At 51.5% G+C, this 17,766-nt stretch overlaps 7 protein-coding genes across 7 annotated transcripts; 2 read left to right on the forward strand and 5 right to left on the reverse strand.

Annotated features, from left to right (window-relative positions):
• Positions 1-884: 884 nt before the first annotated feature.
• Positions 885-2,113, forward strand: CTAM01_02629 (methyltransferase; the record flags this gene model as incomplete). The annotated part of the gene is made up of 3 exons (XM_060518667.1): positions 885-1,755; positions 1,874-2,030; positions 2,083-2,113. The coding sequence occupies 3 exons, from the start codon at positions 885-887 to the stop codon at positions 2,111-2,113; spliced, it is 1,059 nt and encodes a 352-aa protein (XP_060386470.1).
• A 451-nt stretch (positions 2,114-2,564) lies between these two features.
• CTAM01_02630 (uncharacterized protein) lies at positions 2,565-2,979 on the reverse strand (the record flags this gene model as incomplete). The annotated part of the gene is made up of 4 exons (XM_060518668.1): positions 2,565-2,580; positions 2,638-2,741; positions 2,800-2,814; positions 2,872-2,979. The coding sequence occupies 4 exons, from the start codon at positions 2,977-2,979 to the stop codon at positions 2,565-2,567; spliced, it is 243 nt and encodes an 80-aa protein (XP_060386471.1).
• Positions 2,980-4,668: 1,689 nt separating this feature from the next.
• Positions 4,669-6,708, reverse strand: CTAM01_02631 (uncharacterized protein; the record flags this gene model as incomplete). Its single annotated transcript, XM_060518669.1, has 1 exon — positions 4,669-6,708. The coding sequence occupies one exon, from the start codon at positions 6,706-6,708 to the stop codon at positions 4,669-4,671; it is 2,040 nt and encodes a 679-aa protein (XP_060386472.1).
• Positions 6,709-7,671: 963 nt separating this feature from the next.
• Positions 7,672-8,760, reverse strand: CTAM01_02632 (uncharacterized protein; the record flags this gene model as incomplete). The annotated part of the gene is made up of 1 exon (XM_060518670.1): positions 7,672-8,760. One exon carries the CDS (start codon positions 8,758-8,760, stop codon positions 7,672-7,674), a length of 1,089 nt encoding a protein of 362 aa, XP_060386473.1.
• A 1,780-nt stretch (positions 8,761-10,540) lies between these two features.
• Positions 10,541-12,615, forward strand: CTAM01_02633 (cytochrome P450 52A11; the record flags this gene model as incomplete). The annotated part of the gene is made up of 6 exons (XM_060518671.1): positions 10,541-10,790; positions 10,916-11,136; positions 11,206-11,392; positions 11,449-11,970; positions 12,033-12,478; positions 12,544-12,615. 6 exons carry the CDS (start codon positions 10,541-10,543, stop codon positions 12,613-12,615), a joined length of 1,698 nt encoding a protein of 565 aa, XP_060386474.1.
• A 1,023-nt stretch (positions 12,616-13,638) lies between these two features.
• CTAM01_02634 (uncharacterized protein) lies at positions 13,639-14,448 on the reverse strand (the record flags this gene model as incomplete). Its single annotated transcript, XM_060518672.1, has 1 exon — positions 13,639-14,448. The coding sequence occupies one exon, from the start codon at positions 14,446-14,448 to the stop codon at positions 13,639-13,641; it is 810 nt and encodes a 269-aa protein (XP_060386475.1).
• Positions 14,449-15,171: 723 nt separating this feature from the next.
• CTAM01_02635 (phosphotransferase enzyme family protein) lies at positions 15,172-16,656 on the reverse strand (the record flags this gene model as incomplete). The annotated part of the gene is made up of 3 exons (XM_060518673.1): positions 15,172-15,647; positions 15,723-16,527; positions 16,588-16,656. 3 exons carry the CDS (start codon positions 16,654-16,656, stop codon positions 15,172-15,174), a joined length of 1,350 nt encoding a protein of 449 aa, XP_060386476.1.
• Between the last annotated feature and the right edge of the window lie 1,110 nt (positions 16,657-17,766).

Below are 17,766 nucleotides of genomic sequence, written 5' to 3' on the forward strand. Positions count from 1 at the left end.
AGAGGCTTCAAGTTCTGACGACGGTCCACAAATAGGGCTATTACTATCAGCGCAACAATACGCACGGGAGATCGGTACGACGACCCAAGTCACTACATATAGTGAACGAGTGTCCGACAACCCGGTCGATGTTTCTCTGACGCAAGCATCTGATACTCCATCTTACCAAATGGTCGGATCCGTGAGCCAATTTTCTCATGAGGCCCCGGTGCACAAAAAGAGGGGTTACACATTACGTTTTCCCAATCCGCCTTCTACGCCGCTCTCCCGCATGACGATCTTACCCGAACCCGGCGCGTGTTGCGCTCGGCGCCATTCCGCAATGCTCCAACAGCTTCCGTATGGCGTCCACCGGCGTCCACCAGCATCCAACGCTCTGTCTTGGTTGACTAACAACATCCAACAATCAAGCAACCACAGCCCGATTCATGTACTCAGAGCCAACGCGAGAGCAAAGGGATCTTTGAGTCGCCGGGCGTGGGCTGGACCCCTCGTTTCAATATGCAGGATGGCTGTTTGCCTACCAGGGGTCTTTCACGGCCAATCAGATCTCCGCATTTCCTCTCGTTGTTGGTGCGAGTTGTCCTGTCAGATATCAAAAGCGTGTTGGTTCGCCGTTGGGCCACAGGAACGGACATTCCTCCGAAGTCTCCACGATTTCCGCCTTTCCATCGGTTCTCCCGCCTCCGTTGCGGAGTTCATTCGACCTCATGTCATAGGAGAAAAAGAAACACTTTCGCCACAACAGGCTCTTACGCTTGATAAAAATCCTTGCAACCTTCATTCTTTAGCTTTCGTCGCATTTGTCTACCCCGAATTTCTAGTAAGGTTCGCCATCCTCGAAGATTTAGTCCGCTGATCGTCTATCGTGCCACCCTTCAACGATGTCGGCTCCAGCGGCACCGCAGCCTTCAACGTCTCTGGAGGCTGACGAAATACCAGACGACATCTCCATGACAACATCCGTTGATGAGGAAAGCGAGCTCGAGTCCGACGGCGAGGATTCGGACCTTGACTCGTCCCTGGGCGCTGAGGTGCAACCTTCCACAATGTCCCTGCGCAGCAGCATACTCCGTTACCGAGAGGAGAATGGCCGCACATATCATGCCTACAAGGATGGTGCCTATCTATTTCCTAACGACGACCTCGAACTCGACCGCCTAGACCTCCAGCACAATCTATGTCTACTCACCCTCGGCGATAAGCTACATTTATCTCCGTTGAGTAAAGAACGGCCACCGCAACGGGTTTTGGATGTCGGTACAGGGACAGGAATCTGGGCGATTGACTTTGCCGACGAGAACCCCAGCTCGACTATCATTGGCGTGGACTTGAGCCCGGTGCAACCTTCATACGTTCCGCCTAACGTCTACTTCCAAATTGATGATATTGAAGACGAACCTTGGACATTTTCGCAAAAGTTTGATTTCGTTTACAGCCGAATGAACACGGGTGGTATTCGAGACTTCCCCAAGTTGTTCCGGCAGTCATTCGCAAATCTGAATCCGGGAGGCTGGTTCGAGTGTGCCGACGGAGCGCAAGCCATGTCTGATGATGGCACACTAACAAAAGAGTCGGCACTGTATCAATGGAACCAGTTTCTTTTCCAAGGGACGGGAGAGCGGGGGACGCCGTTTGGTGGAGCCACACATTATAAGCGACAACTTCGTGAGGCGGGGTTCGTGAATGTGAAGGAGGTCGTCTTCAAATGGCCGACAAACAGATGGGCTAAGCACCCAAGGCACAAGGAACTTGGTAAGTGAAGCAGACTCTCTATATCTCAGCCCGTCTGAAAACTAGCTTTTCGTACCGCATCGCGTTTTCAACTTGCTATTTAGTTATGAACCTTTTTTGATACTAATAATGTGGCTAGGTTCATGGAACCACGAAAATGTGATGATGGGGCTGGAGGGTCTCAGTGTTGGGCTATTTACTCGGGTTCTCGGATGGTCAAGAGAGAGCGTTGATGTCTTCCTTGCCGAAGTTCGAAAGGATTTGAGCAACACGGCGATTCATGCATACTGGCCAGTGTACGTATCAGATCATCAGCAATCTGTAAATCTATACTGACGTCATTTACAGTCATGTCGTGTACGGACAAAAGCCATCATAGCGAAGGTGTTGCATTCATTGATAATGATTTACGCCATTTAGAAGTTTCCCGCATTCTTCCAGCTGGAGTTGTATAACGACGGCATTCTCATGCATGAGACTTCCCTGGAGCTTATTCATTTGTATGTACGGGTATATATGTATATATATGCGGATGTATACGGTGATTCTTTCTGCTCTTTACCACTGTTGCTCTCGACCGTCACCACTCGGACTACATAAAACAGGGATATCTCATGGGAAAACGCTTGTGAACCTCATAGTCCCGCTTGCTGCTCTAGCCGATATTGCTAATCCTCTGAGACTACCTTCAGTAGGTAGGCTTGGGCTTCTGGTCATTGAGAGGATATATGTCATTGCCTCGCTCCTAGTGAATCTTCTGAGTTGAGTAATTTAAGGACACTAAATACGTTAGAATGCAACCAAGTTGGAATTTGCAGCAAACCAATGACCTACACATTCGACGAACTAGACCATAATTGTCAGCTTTGGCTCCATCACACGAGCAAGTTAAAGATAACTTACACCTCTTCCACCAAGGCACGATTGTAGAACTGGACGTCCGTTGCCAGGATACGAACAAGTTCGGGGAATTGGAAAGTTGCTAGATGTTTTGATGTTTTCACCCTCTTGACACTGTGTGGATGTGGTGAGCAAAGGACAAGGTCAAGGCTTCAAAAATCTTACGCAGTATGTGTTAGGCTGCAAGTCATTATTAGTGCTGCCTCCCAATGATCGACTTGAGGATCTTGAACTTACGTAGACTCCAGGGCATGTTGATCCCGCCGGCTTGTCCCATCCGTAATTGCAGACAGCGGCGTTGGAAGACGTGGCAAGGGCGACGATGACGGCGGTGAGGTACTTCATTTTGAGGTTCGGCGGGCCTTGAATCAGCAGGAACTGTGTCTTTAGAATTCGAATGCTGCAAAAAGGGAAGAAAGATCTCGGATTTGTGAATCAAGAAATACCACGACACGTTCAGTACATACACTGATTCTAAACCTCTTTTAATTTTGATTGAGGCAGAAGATCTTCATCATATTGTAGTCTCATTAACTTAATTATATTAAAGCCTTCATCAAACCGTGGGCCAAAGCGGGCGGGCCCCGAGTCAGTTCATGGCTGTAATGCTCGCTCTTTCCACATTTGCTTCGTTTTCGGCTACAACGGTCCGCTGCCTGAGTCCGAACCAAGTAGGTAGCTATCATTTGTGCATTGCCGATGGTCAGTAATTTCAGATTATGGGCAAGGCCTGATGGCAAAGGATGCCAGATCACGTCCTTGTAGCGGTTGTCTATAATCCAGTGATCGATCACACCCATCATTATCGCAGAGCACGTACGACTAGTGGGTTCCCAATACCTGGACACTGCGGATTGACACTTCGGGGCATCTACTATTAGTACACAGACCAAAAACCGATGCAGCCTCATTCATGCTCGCGTTCGCACCCATGTCTGACCCGCCTTCTCAGTGCATGCCACGACAACGAAGAGGGCCGGCCGGTCGCAACCCACCCGCGTATCGGCGTGCGAGCGCGCTCCCCGGGAATGGATTGCGCGGCCGTTTTGCGTCGGTGTAGCGGGCTTTGCCAAGCTGCCGTCCTCGTTCCTAATTTGAATTTGGATTGGGCCAGCAAACGAACGCCGATCAGAACCTCAATGGATTCTCTTTCCTACAAAAGCAGCGCCTCTTGTCACATGAATCTGTTTTAGATCTCATCGCTAGAATTCCTTCTGGTCGAGAAAATTGGTGCAAATCATGACCAGGATGGCAACTCTTCAGTAGGAGGTTTCAATGAGAAGTGATGGATCGAATCGTTCGGCGCGGAGGCTGGAATTCAAACCACATCACGAGTTAGGCAGTTGAACACTTCGGCCTGGTAGCCTGGCAGCCAATGGCATGGTCGACATTTGACAGAATGGTTCGAGGTGGGCGGAGTACATGAGATAGTGGAAGAACAGCGAGTCCGATATCATCAATCTGCTTAGATAAACCCCCCAGGCCAGCACTAGCTTTCATTCAGTGCTTTGTGGACTATGCGGGCCTTGAAGTTTTGGAGCAGCCCAGGCTCTGCAAAATGGGGGATTTCAGATTCCTGGGGTTTCCGACTCATGTTTTCATGCCAGTCCATCCATCGAAGAATACGGATATCTCGGCAACATGGGGAATTAGTTTGAGCCGTCATATCCACGTACAGAGGCCTGATTTCACCTTATGCTGGACATTCGCATAGTGAGTGAAGCGGATGACTTCGTTATTGATCGAATCACTAAGACTGATACATAAGTTCCGTATTCTCGAGGTCCTGGTTGCCATGAGTTCTTCTCTCTCGTCTATCACAACCGCGCCACCACGGTTGACATCTGACGGGTATTCTGTGTACAATAGTGTCAATCTCTACATAGATTTTTATGCCCAGCCGCGACTTACATCACTGATCGGATACATTAAACTTTTAACTACTTATCCAAGTACTTCGACGCACAAAACTCGAGAGGTTGTTATGCTTAACTTCTGAAGTCATCAAGTTCGCTCTTCAATCTCCGAGCTAGGCTACGATCTGTGGCCATAGGCAGAAAGCGGGAAGCTCTTCCAATCCGTCTGCCATGAATGCCTCGCTTCCGATCCGCTGCCTTCAGCTCGCGGCCAGATTTCACGGAACACCTCGTGCAATAGACCTTCCACCAAGTCAGGTACCATGCCAGCTGTAGCTCTCCAGGTGTTAAACTTGTCCCCAACCAATAGAGCAGACACCTCCGATCTATGATTGAACCTATGGTCGCGTCGAACATCCCAAGGTCGACCAAGGATGCTGCAGGAAGCTCTGACTTCTTGCCCTTTCCCCTGCAGCTGTTCCGCCCACGACCAATCGTCAACCCGCAACTCCAGCTTTTCCAAGTTCTGATGCTGGAAAGTTCCTCCTTCTGTTGAGATGGCGTGGAAGATTGCACAAGCCAGCGTCTCATCCACCGCAACGTTGATGAGTAGGTCCCGGTACTCTTCTCGATAGTTTGGGTTCAATCTGTCCACAGTAGCATCTCCGTCAACTTCCCCAGGCGCCGCAGTCGCTGGTAGAGATAGTGTCCTACGGTTCTGCGGAAACTGCCAGCCTCGTTGCATAGGCATGAGGCGTAGAGATAACTTTCGGAGTCGTCGCAATTTACCGAGAGCCACGTAAATAGCCATCTCTTCTTCATCTCCCTTGGAGCGCCGCACCCTAATGGCTAGGTCCTCGATTAAGGGCCAGCGCTGTGCGATGAGAGCAATGACCTGCGCGTTAAATGGGTCTGTAGTATACCGGTTGCTCTGCAAATCCAAAGTTCGCAACGCGAAGCTACGAGACGGGCTGAACACTTTTCCGAGATGAAGACTATTCCAGCCAATCACCTCCAGCGTCCAGAGCTTCGTGCGTCGATCGATAAACTGCGTGATCAGTCTTTCTCGCTCGTATCCCGGGTCGTTCATCGAAGACAAGTTGGAGATGTTCAAAACCAGGTTCTTGAGGAATGGAAATGAGTACGTGTCCAAGAGTTCGAGCCCCTGTGGGCCCAGAGGCTCTGGCAGTCTGAGGATTCGTAGAGCGTCAAAGTCAATGAAGCGGCCCCATTTGCAAAGGAGACTGTAGTCTGACAACTGCGGATCCCATGTTAAGTGGAAAGTTCGCAATGACTTGCGGTGTTGCGGAAAGCATGAATCTAAACCCTTCGCGCCGCTCCAGGAGATCTCATGTAGCTCATAGGGGGAGTCCTGAATAGAGTCGTATGCGACGCGCACTTCCTGTAGCCCTGGTGCCGTCCTAGTAAGCATCCGCATCACGGTCGTATTGAGCTGGTTCACAGCTGGAGAAATATGAAAATGCGAGCAGTCGATGCTGTAAAGGTTCGGAGAATGCACAAGTTCAAGTTCGTATTCGTCAGGACGTGAATCCCGTAGAGAGAGTAGGTTGAAAGTGGGGAGATGAATTCTGCATCTAGGGTGGTACTGTTTCAAGGTGGCGAACAGTGAGGGAGGGAATTGAGTAGGACATGTGAAGAGGATGTCACTCAAGTTCGACAGTTCTTTGATGAGCCTGGCCATTGGTAACCAAGCCGAACTACTATCGTAGGTCCACTGGCAGTTGGCATATCCTTCCAAATAGTCACGCGCACCCACTAGGTTGCAGTCGTCCATCTTTCTTGCGTCGTCTTCAGCCACCTCGGCGGCAAACATGCGACCTTGTTTCCACCCGGACTGACGTGAATCGTAACGGTTCTCTGTCAAGTAAGGGCCGTTCGCATAGTCCTTTCCGGGTGTCGGTGGCTCGCCCCAGATGGAGATCTGGCGCACGTGAGACAAGAGATCGTTTTTGCGAAGCATTAGTTCGCAACTCAGGGTATTGAGGCGCAGGCTGTGCCAGACGCCTGGAAACTCGTCATCGTCAATGATGAAATCGATGTTGCGGACCAAGATGCCTATGGCAGCGTCACGGCATGTCTTGTTGACTGCAGAGAACGAAGCGAGACTTGGAGCGCGATCGTCATAGTATAGAATCTCGCAGATGTTGACTAAGAGCTCTCGCGGTAAGGTATCCAGAGTCCATTTGAGACGAGACATCTTTGCAGATTGAAAAGGCGATAGTTAAATTACTCAAATGACAAACGAAACAGATTGCGACGTTATGGACAAGATATCTGCTCTAAAGGGAGGCAAGTTTTGTTTGGTGAAAAAATGCGACATGTACGTACGCTGAATCAGATTAACCTTCTTCCATCATACTTATGAGGACGGACGGCGCTTGGCCTAGATAGGTTAGCCCCTGCGTTCGAGGTTTGACTTTGATCAAGTCACCTACCAAGTACCAACCACCTGGTAGGTCGCCACACCGCCAGAAACCACAACTTGAGTGCAGCAAGCTCATCACTTTACGACTCAAAAGTAGGACAGTCACTCTTCAGAACGAATTGAAGACTCGCTGCATTTCTTTCATTGAAGCAAAGGGTCTATCTAGGCAAGAGTTCGTATCCGTAAGAGGCGTCATTCTGGCATGCTATCGAGGCACAATCAACACGCATACGAGGGTCAAAAACAACATCAACACTGAGGGTTGACAACTATCACCAGAGACAAAAGTAAATGAGGTCCATCCAGGATTCGAACCTGGGCCTACGGAAGGTTCTGAGAATCAGAATCCGACGTCCTAACCAACTAGACTAATAGACCGAACGAAGCGAAATTGAAACCCGCTGGTTGTGTGGGCTTCGGGAGCGCTTCCGCAATTCAAGTTTGATGGTGGATAGGCGAATCGGAATTGCAGCTATGGTGGAGACGGGGACAACTGTCAATCCACATGAAATCACTTCAGACAAGCCATGACATAGTCTTTTGGTCCTGTTAAGTCAGTCGAAGCTTTCTACATCAACTAGATCGACTTCAAGCAGGGGGTGACTATGGTGGGTGGGTTCATGATGACAATAAGGGTTTCGGGATTTCGCATGAACCTAGCTACGTTTTCTATGCTAAGGCGCCTTATACACCATCGGAGTTCGCGCTGTGCAGGCCAACAGGATCTAAATTATTTCATGCCAGAAGCAAACCGATAGGAGCCGGTTGCTGCAGTAAGATACTAGGTCCAGCCACGACCGTATCCAACTCAGGAGCCCCCGGACAATCTGCCAGCACCGCAATAATGATTCCCTTGGTTTCGAATTCGGCTGGAATTGTCACGTTAACGAAATCGCCAGCTGCCCATTCGGATACATCAACCGATACACTGGTGTTCCCTACGCCGTGGAAGAAAACCGCGTAATAGCTCTTTCCATCGACAAATTTGGGCTGATCAGCCGCGTTGGTGAAGTTGAACGAAACTTCGGACCCTGGAGCAATAGACTTCGTCCTAGTCGCGGCCGACATAGCCGGCAGGTGCTGACTCGGGCTGGGATACTCCGGATTTGCTGACGGACAACTTCCCGGCACAATAAAGGCCTTTGTAAGATCGAGAATCTCGTTGGCGTAGGGGAACACGGTATCGCTCGGTCCAGAGAATGGGTTAGCCCCCCAGACATCCAGCAACGACCATGTCTCATGCCTCGACTCTACTGTCGCAATAGCCACCATGGCGCCGCGCGCAGCTTCGCTCTTAGGTTCCTGGACCAGACCAGTCAAGAAGGCCATGCTAGCGACTTCGAGATAGGTTGTCAACGCCAGGAAGCTCGTGGCGTCCACAAATGGGTACTCGTATTTGCATGATCCCGGCTTGACACTAGTGTTGGAGATCTGGTTCTGGAAGATGCGCAGATGTCCAGCCTCATTGTTACGGATCTCCGTGATGCGATCATAAGTTGTGTTCGGGAAGCCAGCAGCGACGAAGGAGGAAGTGTTGAAGGCTTCAACGCCTTGTTGGTAGAAGCTGAAGATGGCCCACTCGGCTGCCAAAAGATTTTGCCAGACTTGGTCGTCCGGGCCCGGATCTCCCGATGCTGTAGGGAGGATTGGGGCAGTGATATTCCCGGGGAATGGAGGTGCCTTGCCCTTGTAGTCGCTAAAGAGGGTCGACTGTCCCGGGATGGGGCCATATGTTGGATCAGCGAGTTTCTGAGCTTCGGGATCCGGTGTTGGTGCAGCTACGGCAGACAAAGGTAGCATTGCTAGGCATGAGCCAAGTAGCATTGAGTGGATAGATGTTCGCATGTTGAGTAATCAAAGGTGAGGAAGCGTAGGTAAGAGAGGTGTGGCGAAATAGTTGCTTGTGTACTACTGCAGAGGATGATACTGTGAGAATGACTACATGATGGTCAATGGAGGTATGTCGAATTTATACAACTTTCTCATTGAGCTTATGGTCAAAAAAGGATGCTGTCTTCGAAATGGTTTCGGCACTTTCGAGGAAGATCTCTCCTTCAATTTGACGTCAGATTTGATGTCCAAGGTGACAACTTGACTTGCTATTGTTAATTCTCAGAGTTGATTGGATCACGATGCAAGAGTCAACGGTCTAGGAGCTGTCAAGACTAGCTGTAAAAGGTTGTATTCTCGAGCTCAAGGCCGGGAAGCTGGATAGCCTCGAGAAATGCTACTATTCGGGAATGGTTTCAGGACACTTTCAGCTTTAGCTGCAAGCCTACAGTGCTAAGCCTTGCCAAGCTAGCGGGACGAACGCTGATCTGCTTTGCCCATCTTGGTCGGGCTCATTCGACTAGGGCTTATCGTCCGGCAAGCCGGCACACATGACGCAGGCAGACGGCGAAGTCGCGGTTCGGCCTCGGCCAAAGTTGCGGCACAGTGTGTCAACAAGGGAGAGGTTAATTGTGACGAACATGGGCGGCAGTGACTTTGGCCGCTGCCCATCTACCCCACCATCCAGTCACTGATGTAGGCGCCCACTGCGTCTAATGCCTTCTCGTGAGCTTCTCGTTCAACACTTACTCGACCTGGTCCTGCAACTCACAAGATATGATGTTGGAGCACCGTTCTGCGGGTTTATCGTCTTGTTTCGCAACGAGGGCCAATCACCTCCACCATGCTTGCAAATCGAGTTCTTGTCGCTGGTTCAGAACAATGGAAGAGAGTCCAAGCTTATGAACACTCAGTTTCGCCCACTTCACGGGCAAATATCCCTTGGGGGAAACGAAGTGGATTGAATCACGCAAAAGACCAAAGATCTCCAGTTTTTCTCCAAGAATACGGAGAGACAAAAACGTTGATTGGCAAGAAACTGAGATGATCCCTGGCTAGATATTACTCCTCACTGTCTTGACCCCATCCAGGCTGTCACCCACTTGCTACCCGGTGGGATACGGGATTCCGCTGGGTGCCTTTGTTAGCTACATACACAGAGTGACAACACCTTTCACAAAAACGAGATAGCCTCGGAGGTAGTGTCGGCTCCCCCACCATCGGATCAGATAAGATGCATCAGATTAGATAAACTGGATCTGATTCGAGGAGGTGCATCATGTACGAAGAGTTTTCAGTCTTGGCATTACGCTCAATTAACCGTAATTAGCTAGGGGCGGGCAGCATGAAATAGCTCGACCTTCCCCCAGTGGACGGTGATGGGCTGTTCCGCGCACCCATCCAATCCACCCCGTCCTCCGGATGCCACACTACGCAGTACATGTAGTCTCGCGGGCCGTCTTGAGTGCTGAAGATTTGCTGAAGAGGGAGGATCTGCGGATCCCCATTGCGACATTCCGTCATGGTGTGATGATGGCCTACCATACTCCGTACAAGCAAGAAAAAAAATAGGTTTACAAGGGTGGTCAGCAATATATACCGGCCGTTCCCAGCCCTCGTGAAAATGGCGCACATCTTCGCGCGAGCGAAAGTCTGAAAAGTCTCGGTGGTTTTGTATTTTTTCTGTTTGGAAAACTACGCTTCGGTGTTCCTTCTCACGATCTAGAGGCTAGTTGAGGCGGCTTCACCCCTCAATCCCCACGCGATCGCAAAGATGGCTCTCCTCAGCTTTGTCACGTCACAGAACTTTGAGAAGCTCAGTGTCCTCCTTCAATGGAAGCTTCTCGTGTTGGCCGCGATCCCTGTTGCCGTGGTATACTACTTCAGACGGACGAAAACCACACCGGGTATCGACATCAAGCAGTACTCTCACTTCCCGCAGCCTGAAGAGGCCGACCCAGTGAGGGGTCATTGGCCGTGGATTGAGAAGTCCGCCGGTCTGGGTGATCCTAGAAGGGCTTTTGGTACGTTTCAATCTCGGAAATCAGTAACGAGGAGGTCCTGGCGGCGTTGCAATTGCATCACATTGCGGCTTTTCGGGAAACGAGACACAAATCGTACGGCGTGCTAATGCTTTGCGACTATGTAGATGAGATTCTCTACGAACAGGCCGAGAAGCTTGGATTCCCTCCCGTTTTGCTGGTGGACTGGCGACCGATCGAAAAGTTCCTTATTCTTTTCATCCTCGACAACGAGGTTGCCGAACAGGTCACCAAGCCCTCGAAGCAGTACAGTACTAGCGTGCCGAAGCACCCCGCCATCCAACATCTGGCCCCTCTGGTCGGCGCACGATCTCTCGTAACGACGGATGTAAGTCCATCGCACGGTGCTGTTGTGGTCGGGTAGGATCGTGAGACTGACAAGACGCTTGCACTTTAGGGTGAGGAATGGAAGGGACTGCGAAAGAGAATTCTTCCCGGCTTTGCCCCATCGCATCTTCTCGGTCTAGTGAAGGTCATCTTGGATAAGTCGGAGACCTTTATCGAGCTTATGGAGCAGAAGGCTGCCACTGGCGAAGAGTTTACTATCGACGAGTACACCACAAACCTGGCCTTCGATGTTATCGGTGAGTTTGAAAAGACGCCTACGGAATTTGGAGTGTGTACTCAACGTTAATGCCAGGCATTGTCACTTTTGATATGGATCTGAACGCTCAAATCGAGGGCAAGCAAAGCGAGGTGTTACTTACATATCGCGCCCTATCGCAAGCCTTCAACAAGCGTATCCCCGGCAAGAACTGGATGCGCGAATACTTCACCGAGAACGAACGCACCATCAGACGTCTGGACAAGAAGCTCGACGGCATCCTCAAGGAAGAGATCAAGAAGCAGCACAAGGAGCTCCTGGCCGGTGCCGACACCACATCCCGCAGTGTCGCCACCCTCAGTTTACAAGGCATTGACGTTCTGACCCCCGAGATCCTCCAACAGACCAGCGACACTCTCCGCGGTTTCCTCTTTGCCGGCCACGACACGACGAGTATTCTCCTGCAATGGTGCTTCTACGAGCTTCACAGACGGCCTCAATCTGCCAAGGATCTGAAGGATGAGCTCGACGAGGTCTTTGGCCCGGATCAGAGCCCCAAGTCTGTCATTGAGCAACTCAAGGGCCCCGAAGCTGGAAAGCTTCTGGCCCGCCTGCCTTGTAAGTTCAAGATCTCTCCACATCATCTCTACCCTCGGAACAGCTAGCTCACGGCCGCGCAGACACCGACGCAGTCATCAAGGAAGCCCTGCGCCTGCACCCTCCCGGAACAACAGCCCGCGTCGCGCCCCAAGGATCCGGAACGACCCTGACCCTCCCCGACGGACAAAAGCTGGTCGTCGACGACCTCTGCGTGACCCCCAGAGCCTACATCATCCAACGCCACCCCAAGATCTTTGGCGAGACCAAGGACGACTTCATGCCCGAGCGCTGGCTCGGCGAGGAGGGCGCCAAGATCCCGGACAGCTGCTTCAGACCCTACGAGAGAGGACCTCGTCGGTGCACCGGATCCGAGCTCGCCAACTTGGAAGTGCGCATCATTCTGGCCTGCATCGCGAGATACTTTGAGTTTGTCAAGGTCGGGCAGGGCGAGCTGGACCTGGATGAGAAGGGACAGCCCCAGCTTGACGAGAAGGGTTTCTACAAGACGAAGTCTGTCATGTTCTCTGTGAGTAGAACCCCACTGCCCTTGCCATGAGACGAGCTACTTGTACTGACATCCCCCCTCTATAGACTCACTTGGTTACCGCTAAGCCTGTCGATGGCATGAAGGTGAAGGTCCAGATCAAGAGACAACAAGCGTAATCTCTCTCACATGATACCACCAATGAACCAAAACGCAGGTCCGGGATACCACGACTCGACGGTCTGACGCGTTTGTCTAGAGACGGCTGGTGGGGGGTGATCTGGGGCCGTCGTGCCCCATTTCAAACCCCATCTACCTTGTATCATAGAGAATGCTTGACCCTGACGACGATATGTTGGATGCGATGAATGTATATAGACGTTAGTGTGTTTATGACGCTTCTAGAAGAATGCTTGACTAGAACGTTACCGTGTAGCATAACATTGTCATGATCCGCGGCTCATTCGACTGTCGTCAAAGGAAACATGTTCACTAAACAGACTCTCTGGGCCAACCTTCTCCGGGCGAACCCGTCATGGGTCCGGCACTTGGATTCACAGCCTGTTTCTCACGCCCACCACGTCCACTATTACAGAGGGGTTGGAGGGGTAGAGGGGCATTCTGCATGGGTCGTCCGTTGTCGGCGAGCTAAAGCGGACTAATGCAAGTAGATGGGGTCTGCAACGTTCCCATGTCTGGTCACTGCTTTTATGGAAAGTTATGCAGGCCCGCTCGCTTGTGATAGCGAGCGACATCGATAGCTTCCACAGGCTAATTCACACAGTGCTTGCAATTTGCTAGCTGGGGGCTCTCGATCATGCATTCATCGTATGAGCTTCGGGCTCGTCTACGTGAACGGAATGAGAAGTAAGACGACATCATCCCTCATAAATGATTTCAATCGTGTTCGCAGAGTTGGCATGTCACTTTGCAATAACAGCTAAAGAAGACAGTAAATGGTGTGTTGTACCTTCAATTGCTAACCTCTGAGGATGGTATGTGTATTCTGGCTTTCCACGAAGGTTAAGCAGAGGCTTTACAACTCTACTCTCCATGTCGACAATCTTGAAAAGTTGCCCGCGACTCCATACTACCTCTGATGATTCCTCATATCTTCCTCCAACCCGACCACTTCCAACGGGTATCAACCATATCCAACAATCTCTGCAACTCTAGTACTCAGAGCCCACGGCTCAAAGCCTCTAATCCACAGTCTCAATTGCCAAACCCAACGCCGCCATAGTATGGTCGCCAAAGGCATCATCCATAGGAACGCATTTGCAGACGCCGTTGCCCCAGTTGAAGATGGAAACGCCCTCCTCGTACGGCGGCAGCGGCTCGTCGGACTTGGCTAGACGGTCATCCTTGTTCCCAAAGATGGCGCCGATGGAAACGCAGCGACAGAGCCTATTTCTCCAGGGGAATACGCCAGGAGTCTTGTATTTAGTGTCTCTGGGTGAAATCTGGGTGGGCTGGGTTTCAGGGTCGACACCGTAGTCGCTGGTGGCGCCGTTGCCGCTGGGGTCCGACTTGGCGGCTTCTTCCTCTTCGCGTAAGGTCTCCATGTCTTCCGGGGAGGATGTTGTAGATGACTTGGGTGCCTCTATTTCGACTGGTGTTCTCAGCTCTTTTGAGAAGTCAGATGCTTCGGAAACAGTGGCTGGCGAGGAACGTGAAGTAGAGGCGGTGGCGGTAGGTGAGGTGGATAACATGGTAGGTGTTGCCACAACGTCAACAGCGTCATTGGTACTATCACCACTACTCGTAGTCCGCTTGACGATAACAACATTCGTCTTGGGAAGCTTCTTAATTGTGACTGAATCTGAGCCGGCAGTGGCGAGTAGACGCTTGAGGTCATCCAGGTCGTTGTGGAAGAACATAACATCGCCGAGTTCTACCTGCTTGGTGTTGGTGGTGGTGATGCGGCCGTCTGCGTGCTCTTCAGCCTTCTCCACCTTATCGAAGAGGTTGTTAAGGAGCAATCCGGCAGGAAGGAGGTCCTTGAGCTGCATTGTAGCGGTGGTGGTTGCTTGTCTTGACAGGTGATGATTTCTTGGGTTGTTGACTTCGAAGGCCTTGAGAAGTAGGGTGTGAATGGAAGACTGGGTAGTATGATGTATGAACTACGGGTATGATGATTACTGCGAGGCCTTGGGGGGATGAAGACTGGCATCGGAGAAGAAGAGGAGTCTTGTACACTCTATGAACTAGACGTAGCCCGTACAGGTTCTTTCCGGAGATACAGTTCCATGGCTTTTGAAAAGCTAAAGAACCGCAGTGCTCAGGATTCCACGATGCTGGAGAACCCGGTCATCCAAGGTTGAGCAAGTTTCTAAGCCTCGAAAGTTGCGGACCACAGACGGGAGAGGGCGCAATGGCTCTCAGGCACGAAGCCATGATGAGAGTATATACGTAGACTTCAGGGTTCGGTCCTTGCTATCCAGAACCCTTTGGGGTATTTCGAGAAAGCCACGTTATGCCCAAATGATTCATAGTTCCATTGATTTCACCACCAAAACAGTTCTATTATATCATAGTAGTGGCAATGGCAAGACTTCATCACGGGTCTCCCGTATCATGGTTGCCAGTCTAGGCGTCTAGGGAAAATGGCTGTGGTATACCCGAGGAAACGTGCGAGCCATGCACTTAGTTACTTAACCCTGAGGAAGGGAGCCAGGTTCATCAGATCTACATCTTCCCTGATCTCCAAAGACACTAAGCCTCCAGATGATCAACTAATACCCAAACCCCTCAAGACATCTAACAAGCTCCCTCTCTGCAACCGCCCTCATCCCCTCAATCTCCTCCCTCGTCTTCCGCCTCAACATGACAGGATGCTCCAAAGCAAAAGGACACGCCAGCGCCTCCAGCCTCCTCAACCCATCCAGCGCAGCCATGCCCCTAATCTCACTAGGCCGCACCGCACCTCTCTCCCTCAACGCATCATCCCACGCTCGAGCCGTCGTGAGCTGTCCTAACGCCTCTTGCGGTAGACTCCCCCTGATCCCGTCAAAGTCGCCCGTCAACATCGCTTTACCGAGCAGACCCCCGCTGAGATCCGGATCCCGCCCCGTGCCGCCGCCCGTGTTGCCGCCGACGTCGCCTAGCGACGTGAAGAATTCGTGACAGGGGTGGGAGACGAAGGCGAAGTCGAAGTCGAGGATGGAGGTGAGTTTCTTGGTGGTCGTATCGTAGAGGGTATTGTTCGTAGCTGGTAGAGGAATGTCAGTAAGCTGGATCGGCTTGACGACGAGGCCAGACTTGAGAGGGGCAGTATATAACTTACTAAGATCCCCGTGAATGAGAGCTAACTTCCCAACATCAACCCCAGACCCATCAAGATACCTCTCCAGTCCAGACTCCAAGAACCGATCAACACGCTCCCGCACACCATTCGGCCTCCACCCATCCAGTGCCGGACTCGCATCCGCATCCTCCAGCCGAATTGCCAACCTCGCCTTCCAGAAATCGCTATATCGCTCCCAAGGTCCGCCTTTAACCGTCGTCATCGCACCACCCACGATTCTTCCCGCTTCGTCAATCGACAGCCCCCCGTGGGACTTCACACTCTTCGGCAAGGAAACCCTCTGGATCCCCGTAACCAGATCCGCAATCTGGCCCAGCACATCGCCCTTCTCTCCGTCGTTCATGTCGCGGAAGACGGTATCGAGAGGCACGCCCCTCTTGAACTCCATCATACTCCACCCGTAACTGCTGCTGCCACCGTCGCCCGGCACCCCCGCCTCCGTCCCCGTGATCTCGGAAGGACGATAGGGTCTCCAATCATACAACGCCGGCACGAGCCCCGCAATCTCAGGCTTATACGACCCCAAACCCTCTCGCGCGAGGTGAACCGCCGCGACCTCGTTCTCAACGCGGTTGTCTTGGACTACGCCTTCTGCTTTCGGGTTCGCGATGCGCATCACCACAGTAGAAGTGCCTTGCCCAGGGGGAGGCTGGGTGTACGGGCGGCGGCGTTCATGAGGGATGGAGGATGGTGTGAGGGGCGCGGAGAGAGTGATTTTGTAGATGTAGTTGTTGTAGGCGAAGGGTGCTGTTTCATCGTAGTCTATGGGGGTGATGTCGACGGGCTTGAGGGGGTGTTAGATAGAGGTGGGTGATGTAAGGTAGGAGGGAGGGGGGTTTCTTACTTCGAGGCCGTAGCTGTGGATGACGCTCTTGACGAGGTTTAGGCGTTCTTCGTATCGCTCGTGGTTCATGATGTATGGTGAGCGAGATGAGTTCGAGTTGCGGGATAGAGTGAATGCTTTGGAGTAAGGTGATGGTTCGGCCGGTGTTGATACCTTTCGACTAAGGCAACACGAGAATCTCATGGCTTCTTTAAATATATCCCCAAGTGAGACGACTCCATCCAATCCTCGTTACACCCTTGCCCAAACAAGAACAGTTGACTCATAAATCTCAGAGAGGAAGGAGTTCAATGCTTATTTCTCATCAACTCTTGTCTTTCTTGTTTTTCTTGTCTTTCTGTTGCAAGTTTCAAGGAACCGCAGGAAGCGAAACGATAAAGCAAACGCAAGTCATCATCGAAGCTTTCCACACATGGATGAACTTAGGGCCTTGCCGCTGAGATGATGCTGAGCTAGACAAATCGGATCAAGTCCGAGACCACTAGACATGTTTACTCCATCGGCCGCTGATCTTAGTTCAGACCATGACATGCAGCCGTAGACTTGCCATGATCCCTGCTAGACCTTTGCTGCCTGGAGGTCATGTCTTGAAAACGTCGCAAAGCACGAGTTTCTGCCTAAGCTGTGCCGTAAAGATGCATGAGATAGCGTTTGAAGTCATTGAACCCAGGGACACACTCGGGAGACATTGCGAAGTATGCGCCGAACGTCAGCTCTCGGCGGTGAGAGGAGGGTGATGGAGAGGCCGTGGTGGGTATGCCCCGCTAATAGATCGGCTCAAATGGGGATCCGCCGGCCCGACCTCGGACGCGGAGGGTCCGGGGGCCATCCTTGCCGCGAGCTGCCGCGCGAAAACTCAGAGCCTGCCAATCACGGCCTTAATGAGTTAACGCAGCCCTGAGATCTCCAACAATCACTGGTTTCGTGGTGTAGTTGGTTATCACGTCAGTCTAACACACTGAAGGTCTCCGGTTCAAGTCCGGGCGAAATCAAACTTTTGCCTTCCGGGAGGCTATCTTGCTTTTTCCGACCGTGGGGTGAACTTCCACTATCCACGTTGTTCTTATCATGTAATACGGTGGCATCCTGATATCCATCGTCTCGCTGTACCCAAGTTTCAATAACTTTTATGCCTACTAGCTTGTCTCTATTTTTTCTGGTTATGATTTGAATAACCTC

The sequence above is a fragment of the Colletotrichum tamarilloi genome, assembly GCF_030869305.1.
Source record: "Colletotrichum tamarilloi strain Tom-12 chromosome Unknown Scaffold_6.1, whole genome shotgun sequence".
NCBI lineage: Eukaryota > Fungi > Ascomycota > Sordariomycetes > Glomerellales > Glomerellaceae > Colletotrichum > Colletotrichum tamarilloi.